Source organism: Kryptolebias marmoratus, linkage group LG22, assembly GCF_001649575.2.
Source record: "Kryptolebias marmoratus isolate JLee-2015 linkage group LG22, ASM164957v2, whole genome shotgun sequence".
NCBI classification, from domain to species: domain Eukaryota; kingdom Metazoa; phylum Chordata; class Actinopteri; order Cyprinodontiformes; family Rivulidae; genus Kryptolebias; species Kryptolebias marmoratus.
In genome coordinates, this window is record NC_051451.1 from 9,554,844 (window position 1) to 9,573,758 (window position 18,915).

An 18,915-nucleotide genomic window follows, 5' to 3' on the forward strand; every position below is an offset into this window, starting at 1 on the left:
AGATGCAGGAGTTGTGAATAGTGCTGCGCTTGGACAGGAAACTTAGGTAGGGGATTAGAGGCGTCTTCCCCGGGCTGGACTTCGTGGTAGCGATCGAAGAGAGGAAGGAGCTTGAGGGAGCTGGGAGCTAGGAGTGCAGAGGGGGCGGTGGTGGGCTGAAGTTTGGCAGGTGGACGGACGGAGCCGTGATGCTGGAGTCCTTTTAAGCAAAGGCTTGCTCGCAGATTGGATGTGATGGAGGCCTGGATGGATACTGATAGGCTGAAGAGAGGCGCATGATGCGACGATTAGAAGATGCAGGCGAGGCCGGAGCAGGTCTTCCAGTTTGAATTTACGCCTAGGCATCATTAGTGATCCTCAACTCACTACAAACATGTCCTTTCTTAAAATCAGTCAAACATTAACTATGCAATCTCCTCTGACAATCTAGGAGATCTAGCCCAATCTACTCCATCATCTTTTTTTATTTTTGCTAAATCTAAAAGGTAAAATCAGCTCTTTTTTTCATATGATACCATTATTTTGTGAAATACTAAAGACGTGTATTTTTTTTTAGATGACAGTAAAACATTCAATCCAGCTGGTTGAAGGGGGTGCACCAAAACTATTGACTGCCCTCAACCCCCCAGCAACTTCTTCAGAGCATTCATGTTTCATGAACTTTTAGTCAGAAATCACCATCAATAACCACTGAGGTGCATCCTGACTGTAGGAAAGAGCCTGAATGTTCATAGTAGCACACAACAAACTGGGCTCAGACTTGCAAACAGCAAACTGTTCTATAGTTTAGGTATTTTCCTATGAAGTACACGTTACACTGTTCCATGTTGTTAAGTACTACTATAAGAAAACCACTAAGAAGTAACAGCTGTGCTACCCAGCTACACTGCACACATTCTTTTGTCTTTTTTTGTCTTCTTTAAGTCTTGCCTATATTGTTATGTCATTTATTTGTGTGTCTGTTTTCTCACAGTTTGTTATCTGCATCGTTTTGTGACAGCTGATGAGCTACATACAACTCTCTGGATCTTCTGAAAGTGAGTAAAGACCAACACATAAGTAAATGTAACCTCTGACTCAGTAAATAATTTAAAATAACTCAAAAGTTATAGACCAGTTGCTAGGTTCGGCAGGATTACAATAGAAACTAATGTAAATGCAAAATGAATTGACTGGAGGCAGAAATGAGCAAAAATTCTTATTATTATGTAGAAAAAAATAATATAGAATAACAAGTCAACAACACAGTTCAACCAAAACAATAACCACAAGCCGGCATATCAAAATCAAAACCCCAGTCCAATTGAGCTCAGAATCTCAGTTTGTCTTTATAGTCGTCGGTCAAGTCAAAACATGTTCTTAAGTTCAGCTCTTTCTTTCTGTTCAGTGGTCGTATTGTTACCACATGGATGTTCACAACTGGAGAGAAGAATGAGGTTCTTCAACAGATGTTCAGTTTTCCTTTGGGCACAGGCTCGCCATCTCCGTCCGGAGAGAATCCAGGAATCCGATCCAGCTTCTTAATCACCAAAAGAAACCTAGCCTACACACAATAATTATATTATTGTATACAGCTAAACAATCCTTTTCCCTTATCCATTCATACAGCTATAGCTTAGTTTTTATCTTCAAGTTTCATATTACCACAGTAATACTTTACATGCATGTTTCTTTTAACTCAAAATATCCTTAGTAGTACATGAAATTAATTTTAATCACATGAAACAAATAAATGAAATTCTCTTTTAACCATAAAATTATGATTACTATTTTTAATCGATTCAATAATCAATTAAACTTATGTAAATCATAACATGAATTACAATTCACCTATCACTTTACCCAGGAGCATTTAATCTGGTTAGCTCCAATATTCTACCTTAGTCATCTTCTGTACCAGTAAAACCCATTCCGGTTTATCATTACAGAAGTAACTTCCGTTTTATAACCAATAAAAGATACATTTAACAGCATTAATCAGTAGGTTCAACTAAAAAATAGTACAAAAAGAACTTAAATATTATTAGGTGAAATCATATCTTAACAGAAATAACAATTTTAGACATTTAAACAGAAATAAATCCAACCGCCATTTAGCGCTAGCCCAATGCTAATTGTAGCATGCTTTCTTCCACAAGCACATGTCTCAACTCACCAAGATGAAGTTTCAATATGGACACGGCAATGGACAGCCACACGGTTTCTCTACCTCGTGCTCTCTTCGACTTAACATAACAGATATTCCAAATTAGCTTCTGAAAAGTGCAGTTACTTGTTTAAAATGTTTTTCTGCCTTAAACTCACCAAAATGACAAAGTTTAGCACCAGGCGTCCATAACCGACCTCTTTCCATTTTCAAAGTGCAGCAGAGCGAATTCGGCGTCAAGTTAGAAAGAAAAAGATCGCACTTCCTGTTCAACCGGAAATAACGCTAGAAAGAGATACTTACACTTCCTCTTTTCAAAATAAAAGTTTTGCTTATTCTTTAAATAAAATAGCGCAAGTGCTTTGACAGACGTTTTCTGTTCTGGGTTACACACTCCCCTGCTAAATGTCATGCACGTCCCGTTGCATGTGGACCCAATACTGTCCATCTTTGCTATTAAGGGACTCTGAGAAGGCTGTACTCAAACCTTGAAACAGTGACGTCACTACTGTCACTAGTGGATTTCCTAAATTAGGATAGTCAAGTCTTTTAGAAGGTTGTCTGATTCTTTCTGATCGTCTAATTGGTTGAGTTGCAATGGGACCATTACTGTCGATGTCATTGTGCATATCGACTGATTGGTTCGCTGGGTCTTTAACGAAATCCCCAGAAGGTTCATTCACCATGCTGGTGGTTTCACTTTCCACCTGTTCGTCAATTCCTGTATTGTCTTTATCAGGTATGTTTCCTACAGGTAAATAATCAGTAGCTTCACCTTCATTTACATCTTTCCCCATATTTGGTTCTGTACTGACAGTGGTTTCAGACAATTCACAATCAGGTTTGTTTGTCATGTCTGGTTTTTGAAAAATCTTTGGGTATTCATGTACAGTGATAAATCTGCCTATTTCTTCACATGGAGAGTTCTCCACCCATGGAAGCAAAAGTTCATTGTCAAGCTCTGTTAACCCTTCATGTTCGATTAACTGTTCATGGTCATTATTGTGTGAGACAGTAGTTCGACGTGTCTTGGGATGGTGAATCGGCTCTGGCTCAGATAAGTATTCTGCAGCAACAGGAAGAAAATCACAGGGAAGCAAAAGGTCTCTGTGTAAAGTTCGGAAAGGACCTTGCTTAGACTCTGGTTTGACAGTATAAACAGGTAAGTCACCTGCACGTTTCACAACCACATGAATGTCTGCCTCCCATTTGTCAGCAAGTTTATGCTTACCACGCAGTCGTACATTTCTAACTAAAACCCGGTCCCCAGGTTCAAGTTCAGAAACAGTGATTTTGCGGTCAAATCTGTTCTTATTTTTGTCAGCAACTTTTTGTGCACTCTTTGAAGCTAACTTATAGCTTTCCTCTAGCCGTTTCTTGAGATTCTCAATATACTGTGAATGTGTCACTTTTCGGTCTTTGTTGAGAGGAAGTCCGAACGCAAGATCAACGGCCAATTTGGGTTTTCTACCAAACATCAATTCGTAGGGAGTAAACCCTGTTACGTCATTACGTGTGCAGTTATACGCATGTACTAATGGCATAACATATTGTTTCCAGTGAGACTTTTGTTTGGACTCAAGCGTTCCTAACATGCTAAGTAATGTTCTGTTGAATCTTTCAGTGGGATTACCCCGTGGGTGGTATGGAGTGGTCCGTATTTTCTTTATGCCCGAGATGTCACATAATTCCTTTATTAGTTTTGCCTCAAAATCAGGACCCTGATCACTGTGTAGGCGCTCAGGTATGCCGTAGTGAACAATAAATTGGTCCCACAGGCACCTGGCAACTGTTTTTGATTTTTGATTAGGGGTAGGCAATGCCAAAGAAAACTTGGTAAAATGATCCGTTATTACCAAAATGTTACTTGTGTTACTGCTGTCTGGTTCCAGACTGAGAAAGTCCATGCAAACAAGCTCTAGAGGTCGTGTTGTGGTTATATTGACCAGTTTAGCTGCCTTTTCAGGTGGACTCTTCCTTCTTATGCAGCGTTCACATGTCTTTACTTTCTGTTCAACTTCCACTGCCATACGCGGCCAAAAGAATCGTGTTCTAACCAGATTAAGAGTTCTGTCATAACCTAAGTGGCCCATGTCATTGTGCAAGCTTTGGAGTACTTGAGCTCTGAGCTCCTCCGGAAGAACAAGCTGGTGGGTCACTTCGTCTCCATCTTGTCGTTTCCTATATAACACCCCATTGTGCATCTCAAATCGATTTAGTTCCCTAAGCAAAATAGGGAGATCTGGGAGTTCTTTTCTAGCAGTTGGTGGAGGAGTTACACCATGTTCAAGTTTTTCAATAACCTGTCTGATTGTCGAGTCTGCTCTTTGTTTGGCCCCTATTTCTGACTGGGACAAGGCAGGAATAGTTGGCAACCCATGGTGTTCCTCTGAACCATATACGTCTGGGATCGCTTCTGCAGAGATGGTAAGTGACTCTACAAGGGTAATACCACTATCATGACAGTCACTTCTGATTTTGACAAGATGGTTTTGACATATTGCGTGAACAACTTCACTATCTACAAGCTCTGTGGTGTTGGTGTCTTCTAGGTGACACTCTACGAACCGGCTTACACGCTCCTGCTCTTTTCTGGACTGGACATCATTTACAAGTTCCCCATGAGGGCGTCTAGACAGTCCATCTGCATCTAGGTTTTGCTTACCCGCCCTATACTGCAACTTAAAGTTGTAGTTCGACAAAGCGGCAAGCCACCTATAACTAGTGGCATCCAGTTTAGCAGAGGTCAATATGTATGTAAGTGGGTTACTATCGGTAACTACCGTGAACTGACCACCATACAAATAATCGTGGAACTTTTCAGTTACTGACCATTTGAGTGCTAAAAATTCCAACTTGTGAGCTGGATAACGTGCTTCACTCCTTGATAACCCACGGCTGGCAAAAGCTATGGCCCTAAGCTGACCCCCTTGATCCTGATAAAGTGCCGCGCCTAAACCTGTGGTGCTGGCATCGGTATGCAGTACATAAGGCAGTTTCGGGTCCGCAAAGCCTAAAACAGGGGCTGAGGTTAGCTTTTCGATGATCAAATCAAAAGCTCTTTGACAGTCTGTGGTCCATCGGCTCTCAAATGGCAGTCTGGGGTCAAAGTAGGTCTGATTGGTTTCTTTGAACTTTGAGTTTTTGCGGAGTGGTGGATACCCACGCGTGAGGTCATTGAGTAGGCGCACTATGGACGAGTATCCTTTTATGAAACGTCTGTAGTACCCAGAGAATCCTAAAAAAGACCTCAGTTCCTTGAGATTCTTGGGTCGTGGCCAGGTCTTTAAGGCCTGAATCTTTTCGGGATCAGTTTCGACACCATGCTCAGAGATTATGTGACCAAGGTACCGGACTGTCGTTTGGAAAAACTTACATTTTTCTGGTGATAACTTTAGCCCATACTCCTTAAGACGGTGGAGTACCCGCATGAGTCGTCGTTCATGTTCCTCTAGACTATCTGAAAAGATGATGAGGTCATCTAAGAAAACTAGCACCTCATGCAAGTTCATATCGCCAACGCAGCGCTCCATGAGTCGCTGAAACGTACTTGGGGCGTTTGTTATGCCCTGTGGCATTCGGTTAAACTCCCAAAATCCAAGTGGTGTTACAAATGCAGTCTTTTCTTTGTCATCTTCTTCTACCTCAATCTGGTAATACCCGGACTTAAGATCAAGGACAGTAAACCATTTAGATCCTGAGAGGGCTGAAAATGTCTCTTCTAGATTGGGAAGAGCGTAAGAGTCTTTTATTGTCTGTAAATTAAGCTTGCGAAAGTCTATGCAAAGCCGCACATCATTGTTTCGTTTTCTCACCACGACGATGGGAGATGAATAAGGTGACTTTGACTCTCTTATCACACCTGCTGCAAGCAGCTCCTGTAGGTGTTTCCGCACAGCCTCAAGGTCTTGAGGGTATATAGGGCGTGCACGGTGCTTAAAGGGAGTCGGATCGTGAAGTTTAATGGAGTGTTTTACTTTGCTCGTACACCCAAAGTCCAGATCATGGGATGCGAATACTTCGGGAATGTCATTGAGTTGCTTGGTTATCCTCTCTTTCCACTCAGGTGGAATCGGAGAGTCTCCAAAGTTGAAACTCAACTGTGTCTCATTTGTAGTTGGCTTAGTTTCACTGTTGACGCTGTGCTGGGACAGGATACAATGAAGAGCTCCAAGCTCTGCGATGACACAAGTGGAAGGAATGGTGACATCCTGTTCGGTTTCATTTGTAATCATTACAGGCACTTTGTGTGGAGCTCGTGAAGGAATTGTGACCAAACAAGTTTTAACACAAAGTCCACCAGGCAAGGAAGAATGAGAGGGATGTTCAACCATGGCACATGTGTCAACTACTGTACGGTGAATGTTAGCAGATCCTTCCAAAAACACTGTTTGGCCTGCAGGAACAACAGCTGCAGTCTTGTCTGACAGGGTAACTAATCCAATGTTCCCATCTTTGTTTTGTGTGTGCCTTAGTTCAAGAGTCTTCAATAGTGCTCTATACCCACAAAAGCTAGGTAAGTAATCAGTGTTCTCAACATCTAAAAACTTCCCATAAAGGACATCGAGTGTGTTTGTCCCCACCAAGACTGGTGTTTGATTACTCGAACGAGTGTCTGGAACAACAAGGGCTAAGGTTGACACGTCAATCTCTGCGCCTAAGAAATCTTTTGGGAAGGTAACACACATCTCTATATAACCCAAATATGGGACGGGCTGACCTGCAGCACCCTCCACTTCCAAAAGGTCATAGAGCGGGTTAAGGGTTTGATCTGGAAAGTTTTGTTTGTAGAAAGTCTCCGTTACAGTAGTTACTTGTGATCCAGAGTCAAGAAGGCAATTCACATTAACACCTGAAATGCTAACGACAGCTGTGCACTTAGATCCAACTAATCCTTCTGGTATATTGTACTTCCGTGGCTTGGTGACAGATTGTTTAAGGTTAGCTCGTTGCTTGTACTTAGTGGGACATGACTGACCGCATACAGCCCCCATTTGCCCCGCAATAGGAACTGTTTTCAGTTTAAATGTTCTTTAACAGCTGAGGGATTCTCAGCTTCCCATTTTCTCTGTTTTTCTTTAAACAGTTTGCGCTTTTCAGTAACTAGAACTGGGTCTGGTTCATTTTCGCAGTTTGGCTTGATGTGACCATCTTCTCCACATCGGAAACAATACCACGGCTTGGGTGGCGTATTCTGAGTTTTAACTGTTAGTTTGGTGGGTTCTATAATCACCTTTTCCAGCTTTCGTTTCTCTTTCGGCTTTGTATTGAATGGACTGATTTTATTTTGTGTTTTTGATTTTGTAGTCATTTTTACTAGTTGAGACTGGATTTCTGCAACTTGCTTTGAGAGTTCCTGAATTGAGTTCAAGGTAAGTGCGCTATCGTTTCCATTTGAGAAACCTTCTACCGTTTGAAGGTGAGATGTCACCTTTTGTTTTGTACTGCTCAGATGTTGTCTCATTCGCATATTTTTGGTAGCATTTTGGTCTTCTTCGGTGCGCAATAAGAGAAGCAGATCAGGAAAGGTTGGTGGGTTTTCTCGCTTTTGTTTTAACTGGAGTGCAGTTAGAAGGGGATCATCCCAACACCCTCGACAAAACTGAGTGATGAGAAGTCTGTCAAAATCATTGCTCGAGGCACCACCCCGTTTCACTGTGCAAGTTAAGGCTACCTGGAGGCGTTGCAAGTAAGACGATGGTTTTTCACCTGTATTTTGGAATGTGTCAAGAAATTTGGCATATAGCTCTCCGCCATCTTGAACTGTCCCATAAGCAGAGTCTAGTAACTTAAGGTATTCTGTGGGTGAGCTGTTAGGATTCAAGTGCTTAACTACATCAGCTGCTGGGGGTAAGATAGACTCAAGGATCTTTCGAGATTGTTGCACTTTGGAAATGGAAGGATCACTCATGAGCAGTTCTACACTAGAACGCCAAGCATCATAATCTGGCTCATATGTTGGTCGCGGATCTTTGCCAGAAAAAACTCTGAGTTTTTGTGAGAACTGTTGCCCTGAAAAATCTTCTCTTTTCACAATGTGTTCAACTACCACACGCTGCACTTCGGGAGGGTTTAAATCATGTGCGGACATGGTGGTTAAACTATGAGCTGGGCTACTCGCAGTGTGATTTGACTGGCTTGATCGTTGTGCACCTTGAATATTGGGGTCAATTGCTGAAGGCTGAGATTCGACCCTGGGAGATGTAGGTAAGTTCTCAGGTAAGTTAACCTGCTCTGTTTGGTCATGTTCAGTTTCTTTGATTGACTCAGCAATCTGTGACATCATGTCCTTCAGAACATCTGCAAAATCTCTGCCACTCATCTTAGCTAGGTATTTAATGTCAGTGAGATATGACTTGGTTGTATCATTCCCCACACATTGAGTGTAAACACTTGCAAGGGATTGTATCCTGTAGCTAACCCCGCTGTCGGATACATGGTTACATGGCAATGGCTCAAGAGCATTAACGGCAACACCCGTGTTGTACTCAAAAATAATGCTTTGGAAAAACTCTGACTCCATATCATCTACCTTTATGACTCGTGAGATTGACCCAAACCGTTTTAAGAACTCAGTTACTTCCTCAATTTGCTCATCTCCAGTCACTTCACTTATTATAACCGCATTTGGGACCTTCACTGATTTACGCTCAATAATGTCCATTTTCAATTTCTTAAGGCTTAAGATAATGTCAGGAAAAAAAATAGTACTCCTGGCTGGCTCGCCAAATTTATTGTAACCTCTGACTCAGTAAATAATTTAAAATAACTCAAAAGTTATAGACCAGTTGCTAGGTTCGGCAGGATTACAATAGAAACTAATGTAAATGCAAAATGAATTGACTGGAGGCAGAAATGAGCAAAAATTCTTATTATTATGTAGAAAAAAATAATATAGAATAACAAGTCAACAACACAGTTCAACCAAAACAATAACCACAAGCCGGCATATCAAAATCAAAACCCCAGTCCAATTGAGCTCAGAATCTCAGTTTGTCTTTATAGTCGTCGGTCAAGTCAAAACATGTTCTTAAGTTCAGCTCTTTCTTTCTGTTCAGTGGTCGTATTGTTACCACATGGATGTTCACAACTGGAGAGAAGAATGAGGTTCTTCAACAGATGTTCAGTTTTCCTTTGGGCACAGGCTCGCCATCTCCGTCCGGAGAGAATCCAGGAATCCGATCCAGCTTCTTAATCACCAAAAGAAACCTAGCCTACACACAATAATTATATTATTGTATACAGCTAAACAATCCTTTTCCCTTATCCATTCATACAGCTATAGCTTAGTTTTTATCTTCAAGTTTCATATTACCACAGTAATACTTTACATGCATGTTTCTTTTAACTCAAAATATCCTTAGTAGTACATGAAATTAATTTTAATCACATGAAACAAATAAATGAAATTCTCTTTTAACCATAAAATTATGATTACTATTTTTAATCGATTCAATAATCAATTAAACTTATGTAAATCATAACATGAATTACAATTCACCTATCACTTTACCCAGGAGCATTTAATCTGGTTAGCTCCAATATTCTACCTTAGTCATCTTCTGTACCAGTAAAACCCATTCCGGTTTATCATTACAGAAGTAACTTCCGTTTTATAACCAATAAAAGATACATTTAACAGCATTAATCAGTAGGTTCAACTAAAAAATAGTACAAAAAGAACTTAAATATTATTAGGTGAAATCATATCTTAACAGAAATAACAATTTTAGACATTTAAACAGAAATAAATCCAACCGCCATTTAGCGCTAGCCCAATGCTAATTGTAGCATGCTTTCTTCCACAAGCACATGTCTCAACTCACCAAGATGAAGTTTCAATATGGACACGGCAATGGACAGCCACACGGTTTCTCTACCTCGTGCTCTCTTCGACTTAACATAACAGATATTCCAAATTAGCTTCTGAAAAGTGCAGTTACTTGTTTAAAATGTTTTTCTGCCTTAAACTCACCAAAATGACAAAGTTTAGCACCAGGCGTCCATAACCGACCTCTTTCCATTTTCAAAGTGCAGCAGAGCGAATTCGGCGTCAAGTTAGAAAGAAAAAGATCGCACTTCCTGTTCAACCGGAAATAACGCTAGAAAGAGATACTTACACTTCCTCTTTTCAAAATAAAAGTTTTGCTTATTCTTTAAATAAAATAGCGCAAGTGCTTTGACAGACGTTTTCTGTTCTGGGTTACACACTCCCCTGCTAAATGTCATGCACGTCCCGTTGCATGTGGACCCAATACTGTCCATCTTTGCTATTAAGGGACTCTGAGAAGGCTGTACTCAAACCTTGAAACAGTGACGTCACTACTGTCACTAGTGGATTTCCTAAATTAGGATAGTCAAGTCTTTTAGAAGGTTGTCTGATTCTTTCTGATCGTCTAATTGGTTGAGTTGCAATGGGACCATTACTGTCGATGTCATTGTGCATATCGACTGATTGGTTCGCTGGGTCTTTAACGAAATCCCCAGAAGGTTCATTCACCATGCTGGTGGTTTCACTTTCCACCTGTTCGTCAATTCCTGTATTGTCTTTATCAGGTATGTTTCCTACAGGTAAATAATCAGTAGCTTCACCTTCATTTACATCTTTCCCCATATTTGGTTCTGTACTGACAGTGGTTTCAGACAATTCACAATCAGGTTTGTTTGTCATGTCTGGTTTTTGAAAAATCTTTGGGTATTCATGTACAGTGATAAATCTGCCTATTTCTTCACATGGAGAGTTCTCCACCCATGGAAGCAAAAGTTCATTGTCAAGCTCTGTTAACCCTTCATGTTCGATTAACTGTTCATGGTCATTATTGTGTGAGACAGTAGTTCGACGTGTCTTGGGATGGTGAATCGGCTCTGGCTCAGATAAGTATTCTGCAGCAACAGGAAGAAAATCACAGGGAAGCAAAAGGTCTCTGTGTAAAGTTCGGAAAGGACCTTGCTTAGACTCTGGTTTGACAGTATAAACAGGTAAGTCACCTGCACGTTTCACAACCACATGAATGTCTGCCTCCCATTTGTCAGCAAGTTTATGCTTACCACGCAGTCGTACATTTCTAACTAAAACCCGGTCCCCAGGTTCAAGTTCAGAAACAGTGATTTTGCGGTCAAATCTGTTCTTATTTTTGTCAGCAACTTTTTGTGCACTCTTTGAAGCTAACTTATAGCTTTCCTCTAGCCGTTTCTTGAGATTCTCAATATACTGTGAATGTGTCACTTTTCGGTCTTTGTTGAGAGGAAGTCCGAACGCAAGATCAACGGCCAATTTGGGTTTTCTACCAAACATCAATTCGTAGGGAGTAAACCCTGTTACGTCATTACGTGTGCAGTTATACGCATGTACTAATGGCATAACATATTGTTTCCAGTGAGACTTTTGTTTGGACTCAAGCGTTCCTAACATGCTAAGTAATGTTCTGTTGAATCTTTCAGTGGGATTACCCCGTGGGTGGTATGGAGTGGTCCGTATTTTCTTTATGCCCGAGATGTCACATAATTCCTTTATTAGTTTTGCCTCAAAATCAGGACCCTGATCACTGTGTAGGCGCTCAGGTATGCCGTAGTGAACAATAAATTGGTCCCACAGGCACCTGGCAACTGTTTTTGATTTTTGATTAGGGGTAGGCAATGCCAAAGAAAACTTGGTAAAATGATCCGTTATTACCAAAATGTTACTTGTGTTACTGCTGTCTGGTTCCAGACTGAGAAAGTCCATGCAAACAAGCTCTAGAGGTCGTGTTGTGGTTATATTGACCAGTTTAGCTGCCTTTTCAGGTGGACTCTTCCTTCTTATGCAGCGTTCACATGTCTTTACTTTCTGTTCAACTTCCACTGCCATACGCGGCCAAAAGAATCGTGTTCTAACCAGATTAAGAGTTCTGTCATAACCTAAGTGGCCCATGTCATTGTGCAAGCTTTGGAGTACTTGAGCTCTGAGCTCCTCCGGAAGAACAAGCTGGTGGGTCACTTCGTCTCCATCTTGTCGTTTCCTATATAACACCCCATTGTGCATCTCAAATCGATTTAGTTCCCTAAGCAAAATAGGGAGATCTGGGAGTTCTTTTCTAGCAGTTGGTGGAGGAGTTACACCATGTTCAAGTTTTTCAATAACCTGTCTGATTGTCGAGTCTGCTCTTTGTTTGGCCCCTATTTCTGACTGGGACAAGGCAGGAATAGTTGGCAACCCATGGTGTTCCTCTGAACCATATACGTCTGGGATCGCTTCTGCAGAGATGGTAAGTGACTCTACAAGGGTAATACCACTATCATGACAGTCACTTCTGATTTTGACAAGATGGTTTTGACATATTGCGTGAACAACTTCACTATCTACAAGCTCTGTGGTGTTGGTGTCTTCTAGGTGACACTCTACGAACCGGCTTACACGCTCCTGCTCTTTTCTGGACTGGACATCATTTACAAGTTCCCCATGAGGGCGTCTAGACAGTCCATCTGCATCTAGGTTTTGCTTACCCGCCCTATACTGCAACTTAAAGTTGTAGTTCGACAAAGCGGCAAGCCACCTATAACTAGTGGCATCCAGTTTAGCAGAGGTCAATATGTATGTAAGTGGGTTACTATCGGTAACTACCGTGAACTGACCACCATACAAATAATCGTGGAACTTTTCAGTTACTGACCATTTGAGTGCTAAAAATTCCAACTTGTGAGCTGGATAACGTGCTTCACTCCTTGATAACCCACGGCTGGCAAAAGCTATGGCCCTAAGCTGACCCCCTTGATCCTGATAAAGTGCCGCGCCTAAACCTGTGGTGCTGGCATCGGTATGCAGTACATAAGGCAGTTTCGGGTCCGCAAAGCCTAAAACAGGGGCTGAGGTTAGCTTTTCGATGATCAAATCAAAAGCTCTTTGACAGTCTGTGGTCCATCGGCTCTCAAATGGCAGTCTGGGGTCAAAGTAGGTCTGATTGGTTTCTTTGAACTTTGAGTTTTTGCGGAGTGGTGGATACCCACGCGTGAGGTCATTGAGTAGGCGCACTATGGACGAGTATCCTTTTATGAAACGTCTGTAGTACCCAGAGAATCCTAAAAAAGACCTCAGTTCCTTGAGATTCTTGGGTCGTGGCCAGGTCTTTAAGGCCTGAATCTTTTCGGGATCAGTTTCGACACCATGCTCAGAGATTATGTGACCAAGGTACCGGACTGTCGTTTGGAAAAACTTACATTTTTCTGGTGATAACTTTAGCCCATACTCCTTAAGACGGTGGAGTACCCGCATGAGTCGTCGTTCATGTTCCTNTTGGACAGGAAACTTAGGTAGGGGATTAGAGGCGTCTTCCCCGGGCTGGACTTCGTGGTAGCGATCGAAGAGAGGAAGGAGCTTGAGGGAGCTGGGAGCTAGGAGTGCAGAGGGGGCGGTGGTGGGCTGAAGTTTGGCAGGTGGACGGACGGAGCCGTGATGCTGGAGTCCTTTTAAGCAAAGGCTTGCTCGCAGATTGGATGTGATGGAGGCCTGGATGGATACTGATAGGCTGAAGAGAGGCGCATGATGCGACGATTAGAAGATGCAGGCGAGGCCGGAGCAGGTCTTCCAGTTTGAATTTACGCCTAGGCATCATTAGTGATCCTCAACTCACTACAAACATGTCCTTTCTTAAAATCAGTCAAACATTAACTATGCAATCTCCTCTGACAATCTAGGAGATCTAGCCCAATCTACTCCATCATCTTTTTTTATTTTTGCTAAATCTAAAAGGTAAAATCAGCTCTTTTTTTCATATGATACCATTATTTTGTGAAATACTAAAGACGTGTATTTTTTTTTAGATGACAGTAAAACATTCAATCCAGCTGGTTGAAGGGGGTGCACCAAAACTATTGACTGCCCTCAACCCCCCAGCAACTTCTTCAGAGCATTCATGTTTCATGAACTTTTAGTCAGAAATCACCATCAATAACCACTGAGGTGCATCCTGACTGTAGGAAAGAGCCTGAATGTTCATAGTAGCACACAACAAACTGGGCTCAGACTTGCAAACAGCAAACTGTTCTATAGTTTAGGTATTTTCCTATGAAGTACACGTTACACTGTTCCATGTTGTTAAGTACTACTATAAGAAAACCACTAAGAAGTAACAGCTGTGCTACCCAGCTACACTGCACACATTCTTTTGTCTTTTTTTGTCTTCTTTAAGTCTTGCCTATATTGTTATGTCATTTATTTGTGTGTCTGTTTTCTCACAGTTTGTTATCTGCATCGTTTTGTGACAGCTGATGAGCTACATACAACTCTCTGGATCTTCTGAAAGTGAGTAAAGACCAACACATAAGTAATTGTAACCTCTGACTCAGTAAATAATTTAAAATAACTCAAAAGTTATAGACCAGTTGCTAGGTTCGGCAGGATTACAATAGAAACTAATGTAAATGCAAAATGAATTGACTGGAGGCAGAAATGAGCAAAAATTCTTATTATTATGTAGAAAAAAATAATATAGAATAACAAGTCAACAACACAGTTCAACCAAAACAATAACCACAAGCCGGCATATCAAAATCAAAACCCCAGTCCAATTGAGCTCAGAATCTCAGTTTGTCTTTATAGTCGTCGGTCAAGTCAAAACATGTTCTTAAGTTCAGCTCTTTCTTTCTGTTCAGTGGTCGTATTGTTACCACATGGATGTTCACAACTGGAGAGAAGAATGAGGTTCTTCAACAGATGTTCAGTTTTCCTTTGGGCACAGGCTCGCCATCTCCGTCCGGAGAGAATCCAGGAATCCGATCCAGCTTCTTAATCACCAAAAGAAACCTAGCCTACACACAATAATTATATTATTGTATACAGCTAAACAATCCTTTTCCCTTATCCATTCATACAGCTATAGCTTAGTTTTTATCTTCAAGTTTCATATTACCACAGTAATACTTTACATGCATGTTTCTTTTAACTCAAAATATCCTTAGTAGTACATGAAATTAATTTTAATCACATGAAACAAATAAATGAAATTCTCTTTTAACCATAAAATTATGATTACTATTTTTAATCGATTCAATAATCAATTAAACTTATGTAAATCATAACATGAATTACAATTCACCTATCACTTTACCCAGGAGCATTTAATCTGGTTAGCTCCAATATTCTACCTTAGTCATCTTCTGTACCAGTAAAACCCATTCCGGTTTATCATTACAGAAGTAACTTCCGTTTTATAACCAATAAAAGATACATTTAACAGCATTAATCAGTAGGTTCAACTAAAAAATAGTACAAAAAGAACTTAAATATTATTAGGTGAAATCATATCTTAACAGAAATAACAATTTTAGACATTTAAACAGAAATAAATCCAACCGCCATTTAGCGCTAGCCCAATGCTAATTGTAGCATGCTTTCTTCCACAAGCACATGTCTCAACTCACCAAGATGAAGTTTCAATATGGACACGGCAATGGACAGCCACACGGTTTCTCTACCTCGTGCTCTCTTCGACTTAACATAACAGATATTCCAAATTAGCTTCTGAAAAGTGCAGTTACTTGTTTAAAATGTTTTTCTGCCTTAAACTCACCAAAATGACAAAGTTTAGCACCAGGCGTCCATAACCGACCTCTTTCCATTTTCAAAGTGCAGCAGAGCGAATTCGGCGTCAAGTTAGAAAGAAAAAGATCGCACTTCCTGTTCAACCGGAAATAACGCTAGAAAGAGATACTTACACTTCCTCTTTTCAAAATAAAAGTTTTGCTTATTCTTTAAATAAAATAGCGCAAGTGCTTTGACAGACGTTTTCTGTTCTGGGTTACATAAACCTACCTGTCTGATTTAGTACTACCTCGCACTCACCTACCTGTCTTCTCTCCATCAATCCTCTACATCTCTTTCTCAAGCACTCCTGGTCAAACACCTCTTACTCCCTAGGGCCTGTGGAATGAAAATAAAATAAGAAGGCTTTCGCTTTTTTGGATCCAGAAAATAGTTGTTGAAACACTATGCCCTGGAGTCGAAAACCTTGCTCCCTGTTTGATAGATATATAACCATACCCCCTTTTGCCTTTGTCACATGATTGTTGCTGTTTTGTAAATAAAATCCTCAAACTTTTAAATCTTAATTGGTTTCTGAGTTCAGCTCTCAGAAACTGTAAATTATGACACACAATCCATTTAGAAGGTTATCTGATCCACCATTTCTGACCCAACAATGACCTATTCATTGCATTCAACCATTTAATTCCAGCATCTTGTACTGTCTCCTTCCCCTTCCCCCTCTTTAACTGTTGTAGACATTGCCTCACCCTTTCCTCTTCCTCCTTCTCACTCCTTCATTCTGGTCGCTGTCATCAATCTTGCTAAACTGACAGACGACAGATGTTAGCCTTTACAAAGATCAAATCTAGTGCTTCAGGGCAACCTTGAGACATACATGCACACACACATAAATACACACATACTGTATTTGTTTGGCAACATGCATATGCAGTCCTATATTCATATACAAACATGCACACAGAAGCTGTAACTTCTGACGGGTCACAGACATTGTAATAGTCCATTTTTATTCCAACTGCCAAATTCATTCTGACACCAGAAAAAGTGAGGAATAGATTGGTTAAATGGTCACCAAGCACAAACATATTCAGCACTGCTGCATACACACAAACATCAAGTGTGATGTGCCCGGCTCTGTAACTTTACTGGACATTGTATGGATGAGTGAGTGAATGTTGCATGAATCATTTTCTGGTTTCCTGTTTCCCGATAGAGGGGTTCAGAGTATTCCCCATATACAATATAGAAAAATACTTCAAAACCTCATATGTAGTGTTAGAGAAGGTGGGATATGCATTTTCAATCAATGGCACTGGTTCACTTCTAAACTTTCACCTGTCCACCTATAAAGTGGCCTTGTGCAAGAAACTGAATGACATTAACACCAACATGTATCTCATTTTCTGTTGCTTTGGATAAAAGTGTCTGCTAAAATAATAGTATCCCAACAGTCTGCATTTAGCTCACACCAAATATTTCTGAAGTCTGTTCTTACACAATTTTCTTATGATCCTGCTGTGGTTTGTAAGCTCCGGACTCCAATAAAACAACCCTTGGAGCTCAGTAATCTGCTTCAACACATCATGTGAACAGAGAGACTAAACACCAGTTCTTGCTGCTTCACACTTTGCTCTCTTTACACAGCCCAAAGAAGACAGGGTTGAGGTACTCAATAAATGGTTGAGGTGTAAGGAAATAAAACTGGATGTTCGAAGAGATAAAACTGTGTGAAGTTTTCAAAATGTGAGCCCAATATTTTGGTAAAAACTATTTCAGCTGTTGAAAAGAGTTTGGATGCAGTATGGGCTTCCACCATCAACTCAGTTCAAATTAATATTTCTTTTTTCTTAACATTCTTAACATTGTAAAAATGATGAACAATCAGGATTTTCCTGTTGTAGACAGTTCTTTGAACAACATCAGTTTGGATAAAGAGCTCCAGTCTGACAAGGCCGATGAGCTGAACTAAGTCAAGACCAAAGTGGATTGTCATTGTCTTAAAACAGCTCCAGTCTACACTGGTTCATGGTGGTTTATTGGAAAAACTGTTTCATAAACCTCTACACCACTGTCAATTTTGAAATACACAATTATTTAAATAGAAAAGAATTTAGGATCACAAATAGCAGCGTCAGCAGGGTGTAACATTTTCAGTGCAACCTGCAGTCAAATTCTGCAAAAATAATTGTGCAATGCAAAACTGTAAAATTTTAAAGATTAATCTTAGCATGAACCACTGAAACTTTAAAGGATTAGAGCTGATTTAAGATGGCAGTAATCTGCTTTTGGAAGTGATCTCACTCAAACCATATTGATGAGCTAACACTAGCTAGTTCACTCCCAAAGTCAAGGTTTTTCTCTTTAAAAAGTTCCAGATTTTAATAGCAGCAACTTGCTGCTGTCACTGCTATTTATACTTGTAAATATCCATAAGAAATCATGTAAATATCTGAATGTTGCTAGAATAATGGCAGTGTAAAGGTCTATGAAATACCATTTGTATGAATCTCTAGGAAGGTTTGGAGAATGTCAGCAATCCACTTTGGTTTTGGCTGCTTTAACACATCACTCCTGTTGGACGTAAAGTCTATTTTTGTAAACTGAAGGTATTAAAAAAGCAATCTACAACAAACAAGATAATCGTTTTTCATAAATTTTACACAAAACCCCACTTTGAAATGGCCAGAATATCACTTTAAAGCTACACTTTACAACACTTGAAAAAGAGAACAGGATGCATTGATTTTGAAGATGGGTCCAGTCCTAAAACAATATCATTTATTTATCTACTGTCATAACCTCATATCTGTTCATCAAAAAATGCATTTTTATGAACACATGACAATCTATTTATTCCAGATGGACAAGAAAAAAAACATTTTCTGTCATTTAAACACAACAAAAATAATAAAAGCTATGTAAACTAGTCCCTCACTGCACCATTTACATCTTTATAAGCAAGTATTATGGTACAATCACATTAAGCTCACAGATCATTGGATTTTTAATAAAGCAAGTTTATTGCTGCTATTTTCTCTGCCCTCATGTCCACAGTGAGTAGTGTGTTCACACACACCCATGCACAACCCCACACACACACACGTACCCCCACCCCAAACACACACAAACACACACACTGACCCAGAGGGAGTCAATCCCAACAGGGACAGAACGCTGCATCACAGGAATTAATCTATATGATAGTTGAGCAGTGTGTCGCTATGCATGTGTGTGTGTGTGTGTACTGTAC

General features: G+C 40.3%; 1 protein-coding gene across 2 annotated transcripts; it reads right to left on the reverse strand.

Moving 5' to 3' along the window:
• Positions 1–1,184: 1,184 nt before the first annotated feature.
• Positions 1,185–7,168, reverse strand: LOC112450694 (transposon Ty3-G Gag-Pol polyprotein). Of its 2 annotated transcripts, XM_037973654.1 has the most exons (3): positions 2,305–7,168; positions 2,156–2,225; positions 1,185–1,543 (listed from the first exon to the last, which is right to left on the reverse strand). In XM_037973654.1, the coding sequence occupies exon 1, from the start codon at positions 7,138–7,140 to the stop codon at positions 2,548–2,550; it is 4,593 nt and encodes a 1,530-aa protein (XP_037829582.1). In that variant the 5' UTR covers positions 7,141–7,168; the 3' UTR covers positions 1,185–1,543; positions 2,156–2,225; positions 2,305–2,547. The 2 variants fall into 2 exon arrangements, with proteins under 2 accessions (XP_037829582.1, XP_037829581.1); XM_037973653.1 differs by having other exon boundaries at positions 2,156–7,168.
• Positions 7,169–18,915: the final 11,747 nt, after the last annotated feature.